The 20,958-nt window shown below is 35.3% G+C and overlaps 1 protein-coding gene and 1 non-coding gene across 2 annotated transcripts in view; one reads left to right on the top strand and one right to left on the bottom strand.

Moving 5' to 3' along the window:
* Malrd1 (MAM and LDL receptor class A domain containing 1) overlaps positions 1-20,958 on the top strand; it is a 639,509-nt gene that overhangs the window by 13,937 nt on the left and 604,614 nt on the right. The window contains exon 2 of the mRNA XM_028764924.1: positions 8,565-8,705. Within this exon, the coding sequence (XP_028620757.1) occupies positions 8,565-8,705 (141 nt within the window). The remainder of the gene's footprint in view (positions 1-8,564; positions 8,706-20,958) is intronic.
* Positions 16,283-16,414, bottom strand: LOC114619105. The gene has a single exon (XR_003711067.1). It is a non-coding gene; the product is annotated as a small nucleolar RNA SNORA17 (small nucleolar RNA).

Genomic DNA, 20,958 nt, shown 5'->3' with positions numbered 1-20,958 from the left:
TCTCTCTCTCTCTCTCTCTCTCTCTCTCTCTCTCTCTCTCTCTCTCTGCGTGTGTGTGTGTGAGAGAGAGTGTGACTTAGTGACAGTGAAATAAGCCTATAATGACTCCAGCCATCACAGGTATGACCATGGAGCACATTGGAACATGCAAGGGAGTGATTTGGGAGAACCACTTTATGAAAATATTTCTTATTTGGCTTTACTGAATGCTACAAAAAAGAACCGTTTCCTTAATTTGAAAGTTCAAATTTAGGTCTATATATTCTAGGCAAGCAAAAAAAAAATCACTCTTATAGTATACAAAATAGTCAAGTAATCGTCATTATTGGATTTTTTTTTTTGAGACAAAGTGTCACTGTGTAATAGCAGTAGCTGTCCTGGAACTCACTTTGTAGACCAAACTGGCAACAAACTGACAGTGATCTGCCTACCTATGCCTCCTGAGTGGTGGGGTTAAAGGTGTGTGCCAGCACTACATGGCAGAGTGTTTGTAGATTCATAGAGGTTCTCTAAAATTATTTAAAATATCCATAGAATACACTTAAAGTTCACTTAGTATTCAACTATATATATTATTCAAACTTAAAAAAAATAATTTCATGAAACCAAATCTGAAATTCCATATAAAAAACAAAATTAACTGTCTTTTTTATTTGCTACAGTGCACAGAATCAGTGCCTGTCAGAATTAATATATCTCACCATCCTTTGGATTTTAGTAGTGGTAATACTTTTAAAGCTAGTATCATAGAGGAATAACATCATTAGTCACTAGGCGCCTATTATTAATGTGAAGGAAGTAGAATCTAAGTTCAGAAAGCTGGATATATGGACACATAATGACAACTTGAAACCTAAACTAGAGTTCTGACTCATATTATGTTTTAAACAGTAATAGCTCTGTATATTAGAATGCTATTTAAATTTCATATACCAATACACTTCAGAGGATATTATAAAACATAACAAATTTTCTATACAAAATTACCCACTAGTTATAGCTGTTAGAATATGTGCACAAATTTGTCTTTATCAATAATTCTACATAAAATTCAAGTCAATTTTTCTTCATATGTGCCTTATTTTTCTCTCAAATAATTTCAGAGCGGATACATATAAATTACATAAAATGTAGGATGCTTCTATTAAGGTAAATTAGAAGGGAAGATGAAAAGCTGGTGTAAATAGATTCTAAAAACTTACAAACATCTAAGAATTATAAGTGGATAGTACAATCAGTTTGTTGTCGTTAATGTTTTATTGCTGTATAGACACATCATGACCCAGACAGCTTATGCAAGCAAACATTGAATTGAGGGATTGCTTAGAATTTCAGAGGATGACTCTATGATGACATGGTAGGAGTATAGTGGCAGGCAGGCAAGCATGGTGCTAGAGTAGTCGCTAAGAACTTACAACTCAGCTGTAATTTACAGGAGAGAGAGAGAGAGAGAGAGAGAGAGAGAGAGAGAGAGAGAGAGAGCCCTGCCTGCTATAGGCCTTTAAAGCCTCATAGCCCATCCCCAGTAGGCCACACCTCATAATCCTTCTAAAAATTCCACACTTTAAGTACTTTGCATTCAAATATATGAGGCTGTGAGGGCTATTCTCATCTAAACCATCACATTCTACTCTGTGGCCCCCATATACTTGCTAACACGTATATGTATTTAACCCATTATCAAAAGTCCCCATTGTCTTCCACAGTCTCAAGACTATTTAAAAGTCCAAACTCCAAGTCTTTGCTGAGACTCAAAGCAATCTGTTAATTTATAGCCTCATGTAAAATAAAAATGTAAGCTACATACTTCCAACATGCAATGGCATAGAATATGTACTACAATTTCATATGGGAGGAAAGGAGACATAGTGAGAAAATACTTAAACCAATCCTGACCAAAACTCATCCAAGCAAACTCAAAATCTTTTAACTTTAGTCAAAGAACTTAAATGGATCTTTGGACTTCACATTTTCTTCATTGTTGGTTAAGCTTTGTTGGCCCTCTTCTCTCATGGCTTAGTTCCACTGCCTCTTTGCAGTTATCTTCAGTAGACATACCATAGCTTTGGAATCTCCAACATCTTGAGGTCTCCAACAAAATTCAGGATTCACCTTCACAAATTCATGCCATGACCCCTCCAGTCTTCCATGCACAGACTCCCAGGTCTCACTGCTGGTCTCAGTGGCTTTATTTAACCATAGAGGAAGATTCAACAACCCTCTACTCTTGTATCTTTCATAACTATAAGTCAGCAATATGTGTCCAATGCTGCCAAGTTCTGCTTGTTTGGTCCAGAACCCGAATTCTTTATTGAATTGAATTTGCGCAACTTTCCTTTGTAGTTTACTTTAAGGTGAAGGAAATCCCTTGGGCAGTCTCCTTTTATAGGTTGCAGGATTAACTAGGTGGGGTCTTGCCCTGACAACAGCACATCCTTTATTGCACTAAACACCAGGCTTTTCCTTAAACTCATTTTCTTGAGCATAAGATTTGAGTCTAATAACTAAAAACTATGTGATGCCATCATTATTAGGATGTCTTGAAATATTCTCTGCCAATGATATTAGTCCAAAATCCTTCATGATTTTTTGGAGAAAAAAGAAATCAGGCATACTTTGTACCAAAATATGAGTGGTTTCTACTGAAGTTGCTAATACTGCTCTCGTCTTAAACCTCTTGAGGTGTGCTGTGGCCCTATAGTCCACATTGGTCTTTGTACTACTATTTTCCTATCTTCTAGGACTTCCTGTTAAGTCGCATCTAAAGTGTTCAACTGATTTAACACAAAAGTGTTACACACTTTATAAAACAGCAAGATCAGGCCTATCATAACAATGCTATACTATGCTAGTAGCACCAAATTTTGTCTTAGTTTCTTTCTTTTTTTTTTTTTTGTGAAAAGACATCAACCATATTTGTTGTGAAAAGACACTATCTCTAATCAGGGTAATTTACAAAGGAAAACATTTAACTGGTGGTTTGGTTACAGTTCCATAGGTTGATTCCATGAACATTAATTGAGATCCTAGTTACAGGCATAAAAGCATGGTGCTGGAGCAGGAGCTAAGAGCTCGCATCCTATGTACAAGGTGGAGGTGAGGACAGAGGGAGAGGAAGGAGAAGAGACTGGAATTGGCATTGACTTTTGAATCCTCAGTGGTTCACCTACTCTCACAAAATCCTTTTCAAAATATTTCTGACCAATAGAATCAAGTATTCTAACATATGAGCTGTAGGGGTCAGTCTCATTCAAACCACCACAGACTTCAATTAATAACAGATATGTGATTATCTATTTAATTTGTGTCCTTTATTGTAGCTAAATAAATATTTCAACAGAAACTTTTATTATTTCTGTACTAGTTCATCTGTTTATTCCAATTTTTTTTGTTGGAGTTGAATTGAATCTTGCTTCCAAAAATGAACCTTAGAGTGCACTTAAACTTGGAATGAATTATTTTCTTTTTTTTTTTTTTGTAAGAGTGTCTATGAGATCCCATCTGTTATTTTGAAAACAATCTTCACAAAATTCTCGTTATGTCATGTAGCACTCTTAAGGACTTCTCTTCTGGGTGATTGTTGAATGTCTAGGTGTTGATCCATCCATTTGTAGGCTATGCATCAGTTTCTTAGATATATTTTGGTAGCTAGAATTGCTTCGTAGTTGTGAGTTGTTTTGTTCATAATGGGCAGTAGAAATATGAAAGACAAGGATGAGTCATATAAAATATGGATTAGGATTTCATATCTGAGTATGATTTGTCCAAAATTGGTTGTGCTTCTGGCCTCTGAGAACACTGAAACAAAAACTATTCCCAGCATACTTGAACATTGGCAGTATAATAAAAGTCTTTCCCAGAGAGAAAATAAACCTACTCAGAATTGTAATTTCTTTCCTTCAGCAGAAATAGCATGATCTCAACAAAAGAAGCCATATAATTAAAAATAGCAAATTTGGTGGGGCCAATAGACTTGTGGGAGTATTTTAAGCTACTAAAATAATTTAACACACCTACACGATGTCCATCCTGTACACAGCTTCTATAATATTTGAAATAAATTGTAAAAATCAAAATACTTTCTGTATCAGTCAAGAAATATGGGTTATTCTATTCCTTGAAGAGCGCTTCTTAGAATCAATTGCTACTAGGGAAAGTCAACAACTACTGGATTACTGATTGATTGGATGAGTGAAAACAGAAAGCTAACTCAAAACATGCTGATTAAAGCTCTAAAGAAAGGCTTTGTTTATCAGTCTTGAAAGAAAACAGAGATAAGGCTTTTTTATTGCTGACTGGTATATCTTTAGTGTGACACGAAAAAGTGAAAGGGACATTCAAAAAGGATACATTTAACTTTGCTAAAATAAAATTTAATTGTCAAAGATTCTGCCAATAGGTTGAGAGAAGGCAATCTATTGAATAGGAGAAAATTTTAACAAACATATATCTGATGAAGGATTGGTATCAAGGATATAAACGGAACTCCAACTCAACAGCGAAAAAATCAAACATCAAAATCAAACCAAGACAAACTGTCGACTTCATAGAAAAAAAATCAGTGAAGAACTTGAATATATGTTTCTCCACAGAAGATCTACAAATGTCCAGCAAGCAAATAAAATTGACCTCACAATCACTGATGACTAAAGAAATGCACTTCAAGACCACACTGAGATGGAGATTTTAGCTCACATTCATTGAGGCAGCGGTTATAAAAACAATAAGCAAAATAGTCTAGAAAATAAATATTGGTGATAATTTGGAGGAACTAGAACATATTCTTTGGTTATAGAGATGCAAATTCTTGCAGACACATTGAAAATAAATACAAATTTATAGTAAAAATAGAAGTAGAATTGCCACATGCTCCAAGAATTTCACTTCTGGGTATATAGCCAAGAGAAACAATAATGGGAAATTGAACACATATTTGTTTTCTTAAGTTCATGGCAGTATTATTCACCACAGCCTAAAGCTGAAAGCAACTCAGTACCATTGGACAGTTGATATGACTTCACATATCCCAAGTAGTCAAAATCATAGAAACAGAAAGTAGACTGAGAACTTCTGGGAACTTGGGGTGATAAGAAATGATTGGTAGTTTGACTAGTCTAAAATATCAGTGTGGTGATATAGGAAGTGTTCTAGAATGCATGGTAATGTTAGTTCAATAACAAGGTAAAAAATAAACACCACAGACTCATATGCTTAAAATGATAAATTTTATGTAATCCACATTTTCCATAATATAAACTCATTGAAGATTATTATTGTGTTTCTTAGAACTTTTAGGAAGAGAAAATTGAGCTTTGCTGACTTGAGCCTAGGAAAACTGTGAGGTGTGATTTGCTTCTGATGTTTCTACCTTATGTCAATCTTTCTTACATTGTGCCCCAACCAAGGACATTATATTATAATGATTTACCCAGATCTATCCTTTCCTGATTTCAAATAGAATTCTGAGTTTTCTGACTCCCTCCCTTGTTTATCACAATTAAAAACTTATTGCTTCCTATTTTCTCAGAAATGAGACTGAAGCCAACTTTGATAATTCAATATAATTTTTATTATGTTGTAAAAGATTCACTCTATGAGAGATCTTCAGAAATTAATGGTCAGATGAGGCATCATAGATGTTGCTTCACAAGATAATTAGAGTTTTCGAGAAACCTTACATAACACAATATAGAAGCACTTTCCCTCTTTTACTAGTTTAGCTCTGGCCTTCTGGGTCATAAAAATAAATGTAAAAAGATTCATTTCATAAGTTGAAAAGAAAAACAAGATTTCGACAAAATGCCCACGTACTTCATTGTTCATTACATTATCCAAATGTGATTAAATCCACACAATGTAATGGTAGCTGTATTAGCAGCAGGCTTCATAGTGCCAGCTTTTATTATAGCAAATAGTTTCAGACTTGAATGCCAAGTCACATATTGAATTAGAAAACAAAACAGCCACAATTTTATGAAATTTACAAAAATGGTTTAAAATGTGCAATTCTATACTGGTGGGAAAATGAATACTTATGAAAAATTTGGATGCCTTTGAATAATCCAGTAGCTCATGATTGCTTTTTCAAACAAAATTAGTTGAAAATACATGCTGATTAGATTCATTTTATAACAAAAAGAACCCCTGTTGAGACTATTCAGAGGGAAAAGATGTTTTATTTAGCTATTTTTCTCAAGTTTTAACATTCCAAGAAATCATCATTACCTCTGTACGAAAAAGAACAAAGAACTTTGCAAATAGAACATCAACTCAACAATTGTATTGAAGGTAATCTCCTGGTAATAAGCCAATGTTTGTCACCTCTGTGAGAATGTGTGCACATTTATAAACATGATTACTAAAATATGGAGATCAAAGAAGTTTTTAATTATGGATCATTGTAAAAATTGTTGGAAACCAAAATAGAATTTGAAAAATGAATAGAGATTTATGCAAATACATGTAGAGTCCATTAGATAGCACACATTTTTCTGCTGCTTAATGACAAGGATATGTTGTGATTTTTATAGTTCTGTGAATACCCTAGCATATAGTTTCATAAACCAATATATTATAGTCTGCTGTCCACATATAATGTGACTATGTCAATTAGCCCTCAGTCCTCCATCGTGCCTTTATACAACTGATAGTTAATTTAATTCAGTGTTTGTACAACCAGATAAACTAAATATTTCATTACTTAACTTTGCACAACTGATAGAGTAATACATTTATTTTGCTTTTGGATAGAATCGTGTCAAATGTCTATAAAAGGATAGTTCCCTTAGGTTGGCTAGAATTAGTGATCTTTCATCCTGTTACTTTAATAAAAATTGGACAGGAAGTACACTAATTAGACCTCAGAGTAGAAGTTTACGAACTGAAGGTAACAAGACAGCCTTCCAATCTTGACCCATCACTTAGTAGCTGTTCTAATTTATCAAAGTCTCTTAATATCTAGAAGATATCACCTCAAATTCCTCTTTTTTTTAAATGGAAAAAATGTCAGTTTAGTGAAGCTGCTGAGGATATAAACTGTGCAAGGAATGATTAAGTATAAAATACTGAAGATTCTTTCTAGTAGAATAGAACACTGCTCTTTAGCCAAGTCTTCCAAAATAAGGCAGCTAGGAGCAAAGATAATAAAACACAGCATTGGTACAAGAGATGCTTCAACATCACATTTTCATCCTCATGAAAGATATCAAGAGAATGCACCATGTACATAACTATGAGTAAATCATATTTTCATCTGAAAGTGATTAAGTGAAAATTGTGTTGTTTTGTCACTGGGTTGTTAGGCATTATCTGAAAACCTGCACACATATGTACTTGCACTGTGGCTAGTGCAACTAGGGAAGAATGGTGCCCAGCAAAGAGCAGTCTCTGGTATTGTAAAGGCCTGCAACCCAGTTGAAGCTGTTTGAAGATTTAAAGGCATCAGTGTGAAGCTTACAACCTGAGAAGGAGCTATTTGGGTTTAAGAACTTTAACTCTTAGGATATGACTTCCTGACATTGCATAGTAAAATAAAGAATAGTGGCCTATACATTTTTAGCACACACACACACACACACACACACACACACACACACACCCTTTCTTCAATCAGATGTATGTGAATGGAAGGGGCCCAGAAATGCCTCTGCCATGATAAAAGCATAAATGTTGGGATTCAGCCAAGAAACTATATGCTTAGTTCCAAAGATATATCCCACAGATGGTTGATTTTCAATCAGGGAAGCTTTTATGACTGCTCTTTTGAAACCTGAAATTCTTCTGTCACCAAGTCCAGGCAAATCAATATTCAGATAAAGGTGTAAATGTCATATTCACCCTTATGTTTTATGGGACCCCCAAGGTTGTACAATATCATTGTGTGTATAATGGCACTAGATCTTCACAGTAGTTGTTTGAGGGAGACAAGGTGAGCTATTGATATATTTTTTTACTATTTTGTAGATATTTATTTATTTATTTATTTATTCACTCTATAACCCAATATCAGCCCTTCCTCTCCTCCAACTAACCCCTCATGCAAGTTTCTCCCCATTCTAACTTCTCCTTCTCTTTTGAAAAGAGGAAGACCCTCTTTGGTTGTCACCATTACTAACCTTCCTGCATGTCCCCCACCTCCCCATAAAGCTGTATCAGGCATGATGTCCAGTGGAGTGATAAGGACAGCAACCCACTCATAAAACCTTTCACCCAAAATGTGCCCTGCCTACAAGATATACAGGACTGTTGTTATTCTAATCTTATGAGTGAAGGCAAAACTTCCTGTGTTGAAGGGTTATGTCAAATCACTCAGTTAATGGGGACTCAAATTCACAGAATATTCTAAATCCCCTGGTTCAGTAAGATATTTTTTTCCCATTGAGAGCTCAGAGTTTTATGCATTGGTCATTTATTAGAACATCGTGTGTAAAAAGGTTTGCATTAGTAGAATTAGAGCAGGGAAACATTGTACTGTTCTGTTAGCCTTTTTTTATTTTGAATCTGCTGGCTTCTTTAACCAAGGAGAAAGGAAGTTGAGAAAAGTAATTTCCTCTATTGTTCCTTAGGCTGGAGTTATAGGAGATGCAACTTTGAGGATGGACTCTGTAGGATGACAGAAGACCAGACCCTACTACCTGGTTGGACAAGAAGAAGTGGTTTGATGAGTGCTTCACCTCCATTTTGGGATCACAATGGCAACATATCTGGTAAATGCTTTGAACTTCTTTTTCATTTATGCAATATATTTCATAATAAATTTCATATTCTACACCATCACTACGTCAAGTAATCCATGATTGTTTCATTTAACATGATGTCTCCATTTTTAACCATGCTCCTGAATATGGGATGATTTTATACTTTATGGCCAAATAAAAGTCTACTGTACATATGGACCACATTTTTAAATTAATTCACCCATTTCTGGGTGCTCATGCCCATTTTATAGCCTGTCTATTGTTGATCACGCCTTGGTAAGGAGATATTTAGGAATCTACAGTGATCTTGATTTATTTCCTTTGAGTATATCTCTGACTAGTATAGCACACCTACATAAATATAGCAGTTACATTTTTAACTTTTTCTGGAACACTCATTTTCATAATAAATAGATTAATTTAAATTCTTGAACATACTAGTTTTCTTTTGTTTTATATTTTTTGTATTGGTTTAACCCTTATTTTGTCCCATGTAATTGATCAGAGACAGAGCATCTTTATTGATATTTTTATATGAAATGTATGTATTATTTATTCCCTTAAATACTTCTGATTCTAAATGTAGCACAAAAATTTTTCATGCCTGAATTCCTGGTGCCTCAACATGCCTATTTCACTAACATTTGGGATGATAAAAGCTCTTTGGACATGTTAGAGGAGAAAATGAATCTGAACATGTCAACACCACACAAATTAGATAGTTGAATGTCTTTAGTTTTGGTGGGACAAACATCAGCTCTAGTCAGAATTACTAGAAAGATCCATGAACTGCTTCCTAGCTTTTTGGGTATCGCTGGGGGTTGGACTTCCATTTAGTTCTTTATTCATTACTTAGAAAATTTCATTCATTCAACATTGTATGTTTAATTTACATTAAGTAATTAAGGGATTACCTTACTTTAGAATTGGCAAAATTCAACTCCATACATATTTTCAACTAGTTTGTTTCTATATAACATGAAAAAAGTTAACACATTGGCTTGTGTAAATAAAACTTTCCTTTAAAAATAAATAGGTGATACTTTCCTTAATAAATACAATGAAATATCCAGGCATGGATATTACCATAAAGATCATTTAAGCCAAGCAAATAGTTAAAGTTTTCATAAACATAAACATCAGACATGTGGATTATAACGAACATCTTATTTTGTATCCTAGTTCTCTGAACTTCAAGAGCAGAAATGATGATACTAAGTTCACAGAATTAATTTAAGAGTAGGATGGATCTAAGAGCTAAATGACACATTTTTATTAAAGTTTATCATAGATTGATACTCAAAACAGCTGGTATTCTCATTTCTAAATGATGCTAATGTGATAAGCAAGAAACAATTTCATATATTTTCACTATGAAGCAAATATACTTTTGCTTAGAATTGTTAATAATTTTTATGGACAAACTAACTTTATTGGAACAAAGAACTAGTTTCACAAATAGGACCAACTACTTCTACAATGCAGTGAAGTTATTAGAAGTTGTGTCATGGCAGATGTTGATACTGACTGACTTGGCTGCTGAGATTTTATTTATTGCGATGTCTTGTAAATTATTTATTTGCTGCTTTCCCCTTACTCTTCAATGTTCTTGGGGACTCATTCATATGTGTGTTTGTTTCTCCCAGCTTTATTCACACACATAGTGGCTCATCTTTCTCTATAGAGTGTATTATTTACTCTGATACTTATCCCACTCTGATACTTATTCCACTCTATATCTTGAGCTAGGTATCCTGAGACACTTTAAACCTGTGTTGCTTTCTGTCTCTTTTCAAAATACCACTACTTCTTTTCAGTTTACCTCTAAATGATGCCTTTAAATACATTATGTGAGTTGGTTTAAATCAGAAGGAGCTGTATTTGACTCTGTTTCCAGCCTTTGGAGCCCTTTCCGCTAACTAGGCTGCCTTGTATAGCTACAATAGAAGAGCCTAGATCTACTGGAACTTGGTATGCCAAGGCACGTTCATATCTGTGGGAAGCTTCTCCTTTTCAGAGCCTTTTTGAGGAGAAAGGGAAGACAGGAGGATGGTGGCATATTAGGTAAGAAGTGAGGGTAGGAGGAGATGAGGAAGGCGAAGCTGTGATTGGGCTATAAAGTTAATAAATTTATTAAAATAATTTTTTGGAGTCAGAGTAGATATAATCTTGACATTTTCCTTCCGCTGGCTATACAGGGCAGGGCTTTGCATTTTAAAATGAGATGATGATACTACAAGAAACCCAAGCAAAAGAGGCTAGTTATCCCCTGGCATAATGGACTGAAAAGCCTAATAAAAGTTGTGAATCATTTATAAATACAATTAAGATTAAGTTGTGAATAATCCATAGAAGTAATTTTAAGAAAAGTACTGTTCTGACTTTAGATATTTACTCCTTGAAAATATTTGTTAAAAATAGTCTTAGAATCTTGACTCCATTTCAAAATTCTTGGCTCACTAGTATTAATGACATTTTTGATTAACTACTTTTGAAATAATTTGCCAGTGCTTCAAAATAAGATTTTCATCATGCATCCAATGTCTTGAGTTCTAGAAATGAGCTTGGAAATCTATTAGGGCATAAAATATCACTCTAGCCAGCGTTTGAAATCCAATAATGTTCAGGATCAGAGATCGAAGTGTAGTATTGAGTTTTGAAAGCATGCTGTATTATATTTGGATAAAGTAGTATCACAATCAGAAATTCAAATACATCTTTGAAATGACAGTATCACTTCAAAAAGAATACACACATTTATTTATTTATTTTTTTTCATTTGGTAAGAGTCAAAGGATCAAGGAGTTTGCATCTTCTAGAAATGTCAGAATCTATACCTATAAAGTCTCACCAATATGAGTGCCTATGCATAATCTGAACAAGTACAAAAACCATAGGCATTCCAAAGTGGACAAGAAAAGTCTACGAGGCCTTTAACATACACAAAGAACTTCACACAACTTAAGAATGCAGCTAGCGGGCGAAATGATCTTTCCCAAGGTATAGCACACCAACTGACCACCCAACACCAAATGATCACCCATGAAAACATGCATACTAACAGCATTATGTAGACTGAGTAAGTTATATTTAGAAATACGTATTTATATACATGTATGAATATAACAACAATTAATAGGAAAAATGGCCATGAATTTAAAGAAGTGGCATATTGGAAGGAGGAAAGAAAGGGGGGATTGATGTAATTATAGTATAATCTCAAAAATAAAAAAGTTCAAAAAAGGTTCAATGGATTAAGGAATTTGGATAGTATTTAATGCATTATGTATACAGGCTTTTCAGAGGTAGAATCCTGGGATCTCGAAAGATGGCTCTGCAGTTAAGAGTACTTGTTTTTCCAGAGGACCTGAATTGCCATCCTTGTACCCACATCCGCTGCTCACAATCACCTACCATTCTAGCCCCAATGGATCTGATACCCATTCTGGTTTTCACACAGGTGTATACTCAGATAAAATAAAAAGAAATACATAAAAATTTAAAAAGAAATCTATAAAAAACATATAATGTACTCCAAATCTAAAATGTACAAGCTAGCAAAATTTAAAAAAAAAACATTAATTTTTAGTTCTAATATTTTCATTCCTGTCATAGATTATGCTTTTCTTCTTTGGGAGTACCTTTATAGGATGATTTAGATACCTTGTTACTATGCTCAATTCTTACATGAGATAAATCCATAGATTATGAAACAGGTTCAATATTAAACAATAGTTTAGCATTAATACATTTTTGGAGAGGGCAGATGTATTACATCCACAGTCTATAGACATATGATAATCCCAACAGATAGTCTTATGTTTTAAATAATATTAAATTGATTCTTATATTTGCTATTGTATTTGCTATCTAAAGTGTTCCTATTTCCTTCCAAGTCCCTCATGGTAACACTTCCTTTAGGTTGAGAAATTTTATTTAGTAAGGCATTCAAGGTACCTCTGCTGGTGACAAATTTTGTTTTTCTCTTTTTAAAATGTTTTATTTTTACTTAATTATGGAAATATATTTTAATGGATTTCAAATTTTTCATACTCTAAAAACATTTCAGTGGTATAAACATGTTCTTCACTTCTGTTTGTGTTGACATTCACATATCTAAATAACTTCTTTTATTACGTATAGAATGCCATTTGATTTTACACATGAGATTCTAAAATTTTATCCTACTTTTATTTATTTTGTATTTTTATTTATCTTTTAAGAGGCATGTTTATTAACAAATTATTTTAGTAATCATTATTTATGACTATATTGACTTTTTATATTTATGCAGTAAATATTGATGATTTATAATTATATGAATTTATTATTCTTTTTTATTGGATATTTTATTTATTTACATTTCAGATGCCACCCCCTTTCCTCATTTTCCCTCCCTAGAACCCCCATCCCATCCCTCCTCTTCCTTTTTGCTTTTACACCATTTTGATTACATGCATGTATTAAGGTCAGTTCTAGGTTAAGGGTCTAGCAATACACAGATAGGCAAGGAACAAGCAAGACAATAAGCACAAATAGTCAAGGAACAAGCAAGGTATTAAACCCAATTACGTGAATACTTCTGTGATCACTGTTTCTAAGGTCTTATCAGATGACCAAAATACCTGAGCCTACTTTCCCTGTCCTAGCCCAAAGTCATTTTCATATCTGACGCCTACTTCCTTGTTCTAGCTTAAAATTTAGATTCCTTCCTGAAATTACTTCTTTGTTCTAATATCCTACTTTTATTAATTGTGCTCCTTATATACGAACTGCTTGTCTTTCAGCAGTTTTATAGAGTGTTCCTTGATGGTTTATGCAGATCTGCTCATGCTGGTCCCTCTCCCTTTTGCTAACTGTGCTTCAGTCGTAAACACAGTGAGTACACACACAACACTGCCAGATGACATTGTTTACTTCTCGTCTCTAAATTGGATGCATTCCATAAACCGAACTTCAGTTTTGAGATTATGTTTTTATTGTCATCTTTAATGTATTGATGAAACCACTGAAGAGTTTTATAATCACATATGTTTGAATTCTAAACTTGGTCCCATGTTTTCTTTATCTCATTTTGCTTAATTAGACAACAGTTTTTAGTTTCTTTCTGTTGATAGTACATTCTATGTTAGTGCATATCCCTGAATTCTGTAGATTACTTTCCTCAGCTTTAGAAATACTAATAGTAAAGAGACTCTAAATTTGGTATCCTCATAATTCACAGAAAATATTGGGATTTTTTTAAGTTGATGAATAACTTACATAGATACAAATTACTACACTGTCCTCCTTCTTGTGGGCAGCAATTTAAATAACATTTTAACTTTTTCTTTTTGCCTTAATGCCTAGAATTTGAAATTGTAGCCAGATGATCAGAATTTATTTTTATTAGCATTGTCTTATTATTGACAATTCCATATATGGGTCTATGATTATATCTATCCTATTGCACTTTCAATTTACCGTGTATCACAACACATTCTCTTCTTAATTTCATGTCTTTGTTGTATGTGTGATATTCCACTAAGTTTCATTTTTCATCTCATATGTGTTTAGTATAAGACCTTCTTTATCCCAGAGCACTACCAACTGCCAATAGTCTCTTCAGTAAAGAGTGGGGCCTCCTCCACCTATGCTGGAATTTTGCTTGGCTTGATCTTGTATAACTCTTGTCCAGATAACCACGACTGTTTGTGCTCTAGGGTACAATAACCATGTCACCCACTGAAGATGCTTTACACAGCTCTCCCCATCCTTCATCTCCTTTAATTATTTGCACCCCTCCTGTGACTTTTCTGGAGTCTTGGTGATGGATGGGGTCATTGATAAATGTGCTATAGTTATTGTATTTGCAGTCTCTTATTTATATTTCAGCCAGTTACTAGTCTCTTCATTGATGGCTTCCCAATGCCAAAAATCTTCTCTGAGTAAGATTGAAGGTACCCTAGGTATTTAAAAGTCTATTTGGCAATGTGACCATTTAACAAAATAGCAACAGTAGGTTCTATCATAGAGCCTATGACCTCCCCAGCCATGTACTTTTAGAAACACTTTATATTGGTTCTTTGTGAATTTCACATTATGTATCCCATTACCACTCCTTTCTTCTCCCTCTCATATTTTACTCCACCCTTCCAACCTCCTATGAACAGAGAAAAAAAAAACTAAGAATCTTGTTGTGGAAGCTATAGTGTGTCACAGCGTGTCCTACCATGTACCCTTTTGTTCACATTTCTTTGCTTGAAAATGTTGATTGCAATGTTTTATGTGTCTGGTATGAGGCCTCTGGCTACTCTATCAGTACTAGAACCTCTTCAGTGAGACCACTCTTGGAGATACTGTGGTTGTCCTGTGTCATTGAGATCCAATACAATCCAATGTGGTTTTCAATCTGAAGAACCAGTCCCGTCATGCACCCCAGCAGTTCATCAATGGAGTAGATGCTTGTTAGTATGGGCCAACTCAAAATCTGGGTTTGGGAGGATCTGAGATGATCATCTCACCAGCTCTTCCATTCTCATGCCCTTGTGACCAGGTCACTAGCAAATCCTAAGGGCAAGTTCTATCCTGCTGCCTTGGTGAGGTACAGGGCCTGCTTTCGAGAGTGTTGTAGCTGGTGAGGGACAGGGACAGCTTTCCTGCTCTCATGATCTCGGGGCAAAGTCTTATGCTTGCCTCAAGTGGCACACAGTGAGGGTTGAAGGAGAAAGAGGTTATTTCTCCCTTGTCCACGTCGCTGTTCAGGAGACAAGTGGTAGGCCCAAATCTTCCTTTCTCATATCCCTAGGGAAGGACACCTGAAACTCTTGTAATGTGTAGGCATGCTCTCTTGAATACTATAGCTGGCTCAGACAGGGTCAGCTCTTTTACTCTCATAGTTCCAACGACATCTCTCCCATGATTTCCAGGTGAGGGCTGGGGCCAGGTCTACACACCCCTCAAATATCAACATGTTCCTGGGTGGCAGCTTGGACTAGGAATTTCTGCCTAGCCTTTGGTGATAACAGACCCCAGATGCTTCAGAGCCACAGGCCCAGATGCGGCCCCTGGTGGTAGTACAGATCAGGACCCCATCATGGTCCCAGGTGACATTACTGGTGGCTCATATCAGGCTGTCCCTCACTATCTTAAATTCTCCAGTTCTATCTCTCTTCATTGTGCTCACATCCTTTTATTTCTTTTTATCTTCCATTTCTCCACCATTTACTTGCCCATCTTGGTGTTGCCTAGGGACTCTGAGTGTCTGGGATCATCTCAGGAGTGGTCTGCCCCTCTCCTGCATTATGGCACAGGACAGGGGGCATCTCAGGCAAGTTCTGTCCACCAAGGTGCCAGACTGGTCATCATCTCAGGTTAGCTTCCTGTCTAGGCCCCATGGCACCTGTCTGGTGGTTGCCTTGGCTTGCTTCTCCCCTGTCCTGACAGAGTGGCCTTTTGTGAGAGTTGTCTATCTTGGGATCACCACTGCCCAAAGCCCTCAGGCCCAGGCAGAATTCCTCTAGTCTCTGGCATGCTCAAGTCCTGGGAGCCTATATGAGCCTGCCTGGCATCAGATTGGTGGCCATCTCAGGCTTGCTATTTTATGAAATGTTAGTCTACTAATCATTCAGATGTTTATAGGTCAGAACACTGAGCATAGATGTAGCCTATCTCCCTTATGCCACTTACTAAGGCACATGTGACACAGCAGCCACACCTGTAACCCCTCCAGGGTCAAAGCCCAGACATGGACTTATAGAACATGCCTCATATCTAATCAGAAAGCAAAGTGGCTCCTTGCCCAACAACCTTCATGCCACTGTTGCATCAGTAGACACATCTTGGCTTGGAGATTGTTATTATAGCATGTAGGGTTCAGTGCTGGGTGAAATTATTCATGTTCTTACTCTGCTTGAATTCTACATAGCATCTCCTGTACTATGAAAGTTGTTTAGCAGTGAGGAAGTATCCTGTTTGGTTTGCAATTGATTTCTCTATGTCCTATAGTTAAAGTATGCGGTGTCTTCAATTTTGGAGTCTGACCATCCAGTTATGGTAAGCAATTGCAATAGTGTATGTTATTTTGGGTGCTTCTAGGGCCTCCCTGCCCAATAACTTGTAAGGAAAACCTCTACACTTTGCACTGTAATTTGTATTTCATAACTCATGTCTTTTGGGAGCCACATGGTCTACCTGTGCAAGGTACATCCAGAAAAACTAATTTTTTAAGTTCTATGCTGAAATTTTCTTGCTAACTAATGGGTTTCCATAAGTCTTCTGTACACATCCTTAGTTTTGACTAATTCCCAAGCTGTCTCCTCCTCCTCCATTTCCCACCTCTTATCCATGCTTAATATTTTAACCTTTAGTATTTCCCACAGATCATTTACATCACATGAATCTACTCTCTTCCATTATATTTTCATTGTGTTGTGAGACAGTAGACTTTGTGTGTTTTTTTATGACTCTTCCCTTGGGTTACCCCTCCTTTCACCATGTGATCTCTTTGATATTCCCATGCTCTCATTGTTTCAGCCTTTCTACCCCTACTATTCTACTCCTTCAATTTCATTTTGCCTATATCTTCCCTTAAGGCATCTTTTTTTTCTAAGCACCCCTCTCTATTTTCTGGCTTCCACTTGTTCTTCATAGACCATGAGGCATCCTTATTCTTGCTCCCTTTCTTAGAATTATTTCTTAATGTTGATGTAGCTTTCTGAGACCCCCTTCTGTTTTCAGCCAGCAGCCTTTCTATTAGAGCCTTAGCTACACAGATTACCTGAAATTGTATCTAATTCTTGCATCTGGAGGAATTTTGTTTGGTCTCAGTGTTTTCTTGGTGTTTCTACTCCTTAAAAAAAGAATTATACCTGTGTTGTTTATGTTCAGAGCACTTAAAGGTTTGAGCTTTCAGATTTCCTTTTCTTTGTAATTGTTTTATACTCTTTAAAAAATTCTTTCATACAATACATCCCAACCACAAATTTCCCTTCCTCCACTTTTGTTCCTATCCCCCACCACATCCTCATTCCCCCAGATCCACCTCTACCCTATTTCTCCTCAGAAAAGTGCAGACTTACAAGGGATATCAACTGAATAAAGCATCACAAGATACAACAGGACTAAGTAAGAACTTTGTCCCTTGGTAGAATCATTTTGTTTATCTCTGGGCTTTTATTTTAATGATTCCCAGCACTTCCCTGTCTGCCTCGTGCTGCTTTTCTTCCTGGATATGAAAACACACATCCATGTTATAAGACTAAGCAGGGTTCATGATAGAGATCGTGAGTTGGATTATTTATCATGAAGAGTCCATTGAAGAATATGGGGAATCCCTCATGATCACTATATAAATCATGCTTTGGAGTTTTATGGTTTGGATAGCTGTTTATATTGAAATCAGGAAAAATAAATGTTGATTTATTAGTTTCTATATTATTTCAAAAGCTCTTTATTGAGCATCTGCATTATGTTAATACTCCCCTAGGGCCCAATGATACAGTGGAAAAGAGCATAGTTCTTCTCCCCAGTGAACTTTCAATCTACTGACACAAAAAGAAACTTTAGATTTGTGCTCATGAGACAAAAGGAAAAAATTGCATTGAATAACTATTCTTCTGGATTCACATGTACACTTAAAAACTCACAATGGGACAAAGATGAAGTCTGCTTGTAAATATATGTGCTTAGTGGATATTGTTTGGTAGCATGGTAGCATCTATATTGTTTTTAACCTAAAGAAATTTTGATTGAATGACTCATCTGTTCTAAGCATCTGCTTGCTTTTGTTTAAGGGTTCTGATTTTTGGAACTGTATTATCTATGTCCCAATTAGTCTGCTTTGTACTGTGGAAATAGACCTAACTAACACAGAAGGACTGAGCATGACTTTTTTGCACTAAACACTTAAGAATTTAGGCAGTGGGACCAGTGAGATGGCTCAAGGGGTAAGAGCACTTGTTATGCACACTTGAAAATCTGAATTGTATCTTCAAAACCTAACACGGAAGGCGGGAACTGAATGGTATTCTATGCCTGCCCCACATGTACCATAGCATGCACACACTTATCCACATATATATAATACTAATAAATAAAAATGTATGTATGTGTGTTTGTGTGTGTGTGTAAGTATGCAGGTTGAGGATATCATGTCTTATGCCACCTGAATGTTACTAATTTTCTCAGTGCTACTGTTTCTTTCTCTCATTTTCTCTTCTGGACCAGAACTCCTTCACAGTTGAAGGTCTCGCGTATGCCATATCTTTTGAGGTATTGTGGTGAAAGAGATATGGTGGTAGCTAAGGGATAGAAAGTATCTCCAAGGCATGAGTATTTGGAACTTATAGCAATTTTGGAAAAGCTTAAATTTCTACCATAAATTCTGATTGGCAAGCTAATGATATATGTATCAGCACATTGTATATGTTTATGCAGTTGAAGAGAATGAACTACATAGGGTTTTCATAGTTTCCCAACAAACTTGATAACTATGAAGTAACAAATAATAGAATATCATTTTATTTTTCCATTTATTTTATTTCAAAGTGATGCATATGTCAGTGAGGGGATTAGAGATGACAGTTTAGATACCCAAATTAGTGGATACAACATCAATGTAATCTCACCATATAACCTTAGTAATCAAATTGTCAAATAACAAAGTATAACCTAATTTGAGAGCTAAAAATGATACATGCTCTGATTCTTTATTAAAATATAGAAATATATCTTTGATGATTCATTTTGTTGTAGTAGAAATTGTATTTTTATGGATTAATAGCTTATTTACTTATAAATTTATTCAAATTAATTGACCCATAAGTGAAAAACGGTTGTACTCTGTGGAAATATATAAATTCAGTAATCATATATTGTAATGAATAGAATAGAAAATTTAAAAGGTTTGCTTTTCAATGATAGCAGTGGTGAATGATAATGAAATTCGGTCAATTATGATGGGGAATTTTGCCAGTTTGATTGGTTGAAAGAACTCAGCAGGTGTCATTTTTCTGTGTTCTCAGAGAATAATCATTAATACTTGAATTTTACACAACCTAACAAGAAAAAATAACAGTAGTCTACACTATGTTTAGCCTTTGTCAACTTTGGCTAATACCTGAAACATAACAAAGGAAACAAGAAAAACAAATAGTATTTACTGGTTCTGGTTAGCATAATTTTAAAGATTCCCACTTTTGCAAGATTCCTAGGCCCCAGTTATTAAATCAGACATAAGAACTTCTGTGAAAGAACTTTGCAAATGTAACTAAGTGTTTCAAATTAGTTGACCTTAAAATTAGAAGATTACCCTGGACCACTGAAGTGAGCTAAATGCAACCATAGGAGCCATAAAAAAAGAGAAGATAGGAGAGATAAGGTAGAAGGCTTACATTTCCAAAGGCATGCATAAATGGCTGTAAATATGGATAGAAGACAGGATAAAAGAAGGTGTAGGATAGTCTTCAGAATAGGTGGCAAAGGAATAGGGACCTTCACCTTATAACTTCATAGAACAGAATTTTTCTAACAACCTGATTGAATTTGAAGGTATCTCATCTCCAAAGCCATGAGAAAGAAGTACAGCCAGTACCTTAATTTCAGTATTTTGAACATTTAAGCAAAGACTAAACTAAGTCACCCTGTGTCTCATCTTATAGCCCACAGGAATGGGGTGATAATACATTAGTGCTACTGTAAGTCACTGACTACAGAGTACATGTCACAGCTGCAACAAAAACTGTGGTCTGCCAGTGACAGAGAGGTATACCTCCTATTTCCTCAGATTTTATGGAAATAAAGCTTCATAATCCCTTGATTATCCATTCATGCTTACAATTAACTTTTAACATCTGTAAAGGTTTTTTTGTTTGTTTTGTAAGACAAAAATAAAATAAAATCTGCATGTGAACTCTGGATCCTTGTGTTCTTGACTCCATCTGGAAACCAAATAATAGCTTGGTTTTGTGGCAAACCATTGTGCCTTTTTTTTTTCTTTTACATGATATGACTTTCTCTAGCTCTTCACATTTAATTTCCACATTCTTGTCATGATTTCCAATGCTTTTATTTTTGTATTTTCTTAATGAACTTTCTTCTTATTACTATATAGTAATAAGTTCTTTGTCTTTCCTGACTTACTTAGCTTTAGATTGATATAACTGGTGTGAAAGTTGAACCAGCTTTTTTTCCTTAGTTTTTCTTGGTTGTTTTATATTTTCTTTCATATTTTTACCCTGTGTTTAGTGTGTCTTTACCAGTGAAGTGTGTATTTCTAGGACTT

The sequence above is a fragment of the Grammomys surdaster genome, unplaced genomic scaffold, assembly GCF_004785775.1.
Source record: "Grammomys surdaster isolate TR1022 unplaced genomic scaffold, NIH_TR_1.0 146, whole genome shotgun sequence".
Classification (NCBI taxonomy): Eukaryota; Metazoa; Chordata; class Mammalia; order Rodentia; family Muridae; genus Grammomys; species Grammomys surdaster.
This window is presented reverse-complemented; position numbering and strand designations above follow the sequence as displayed.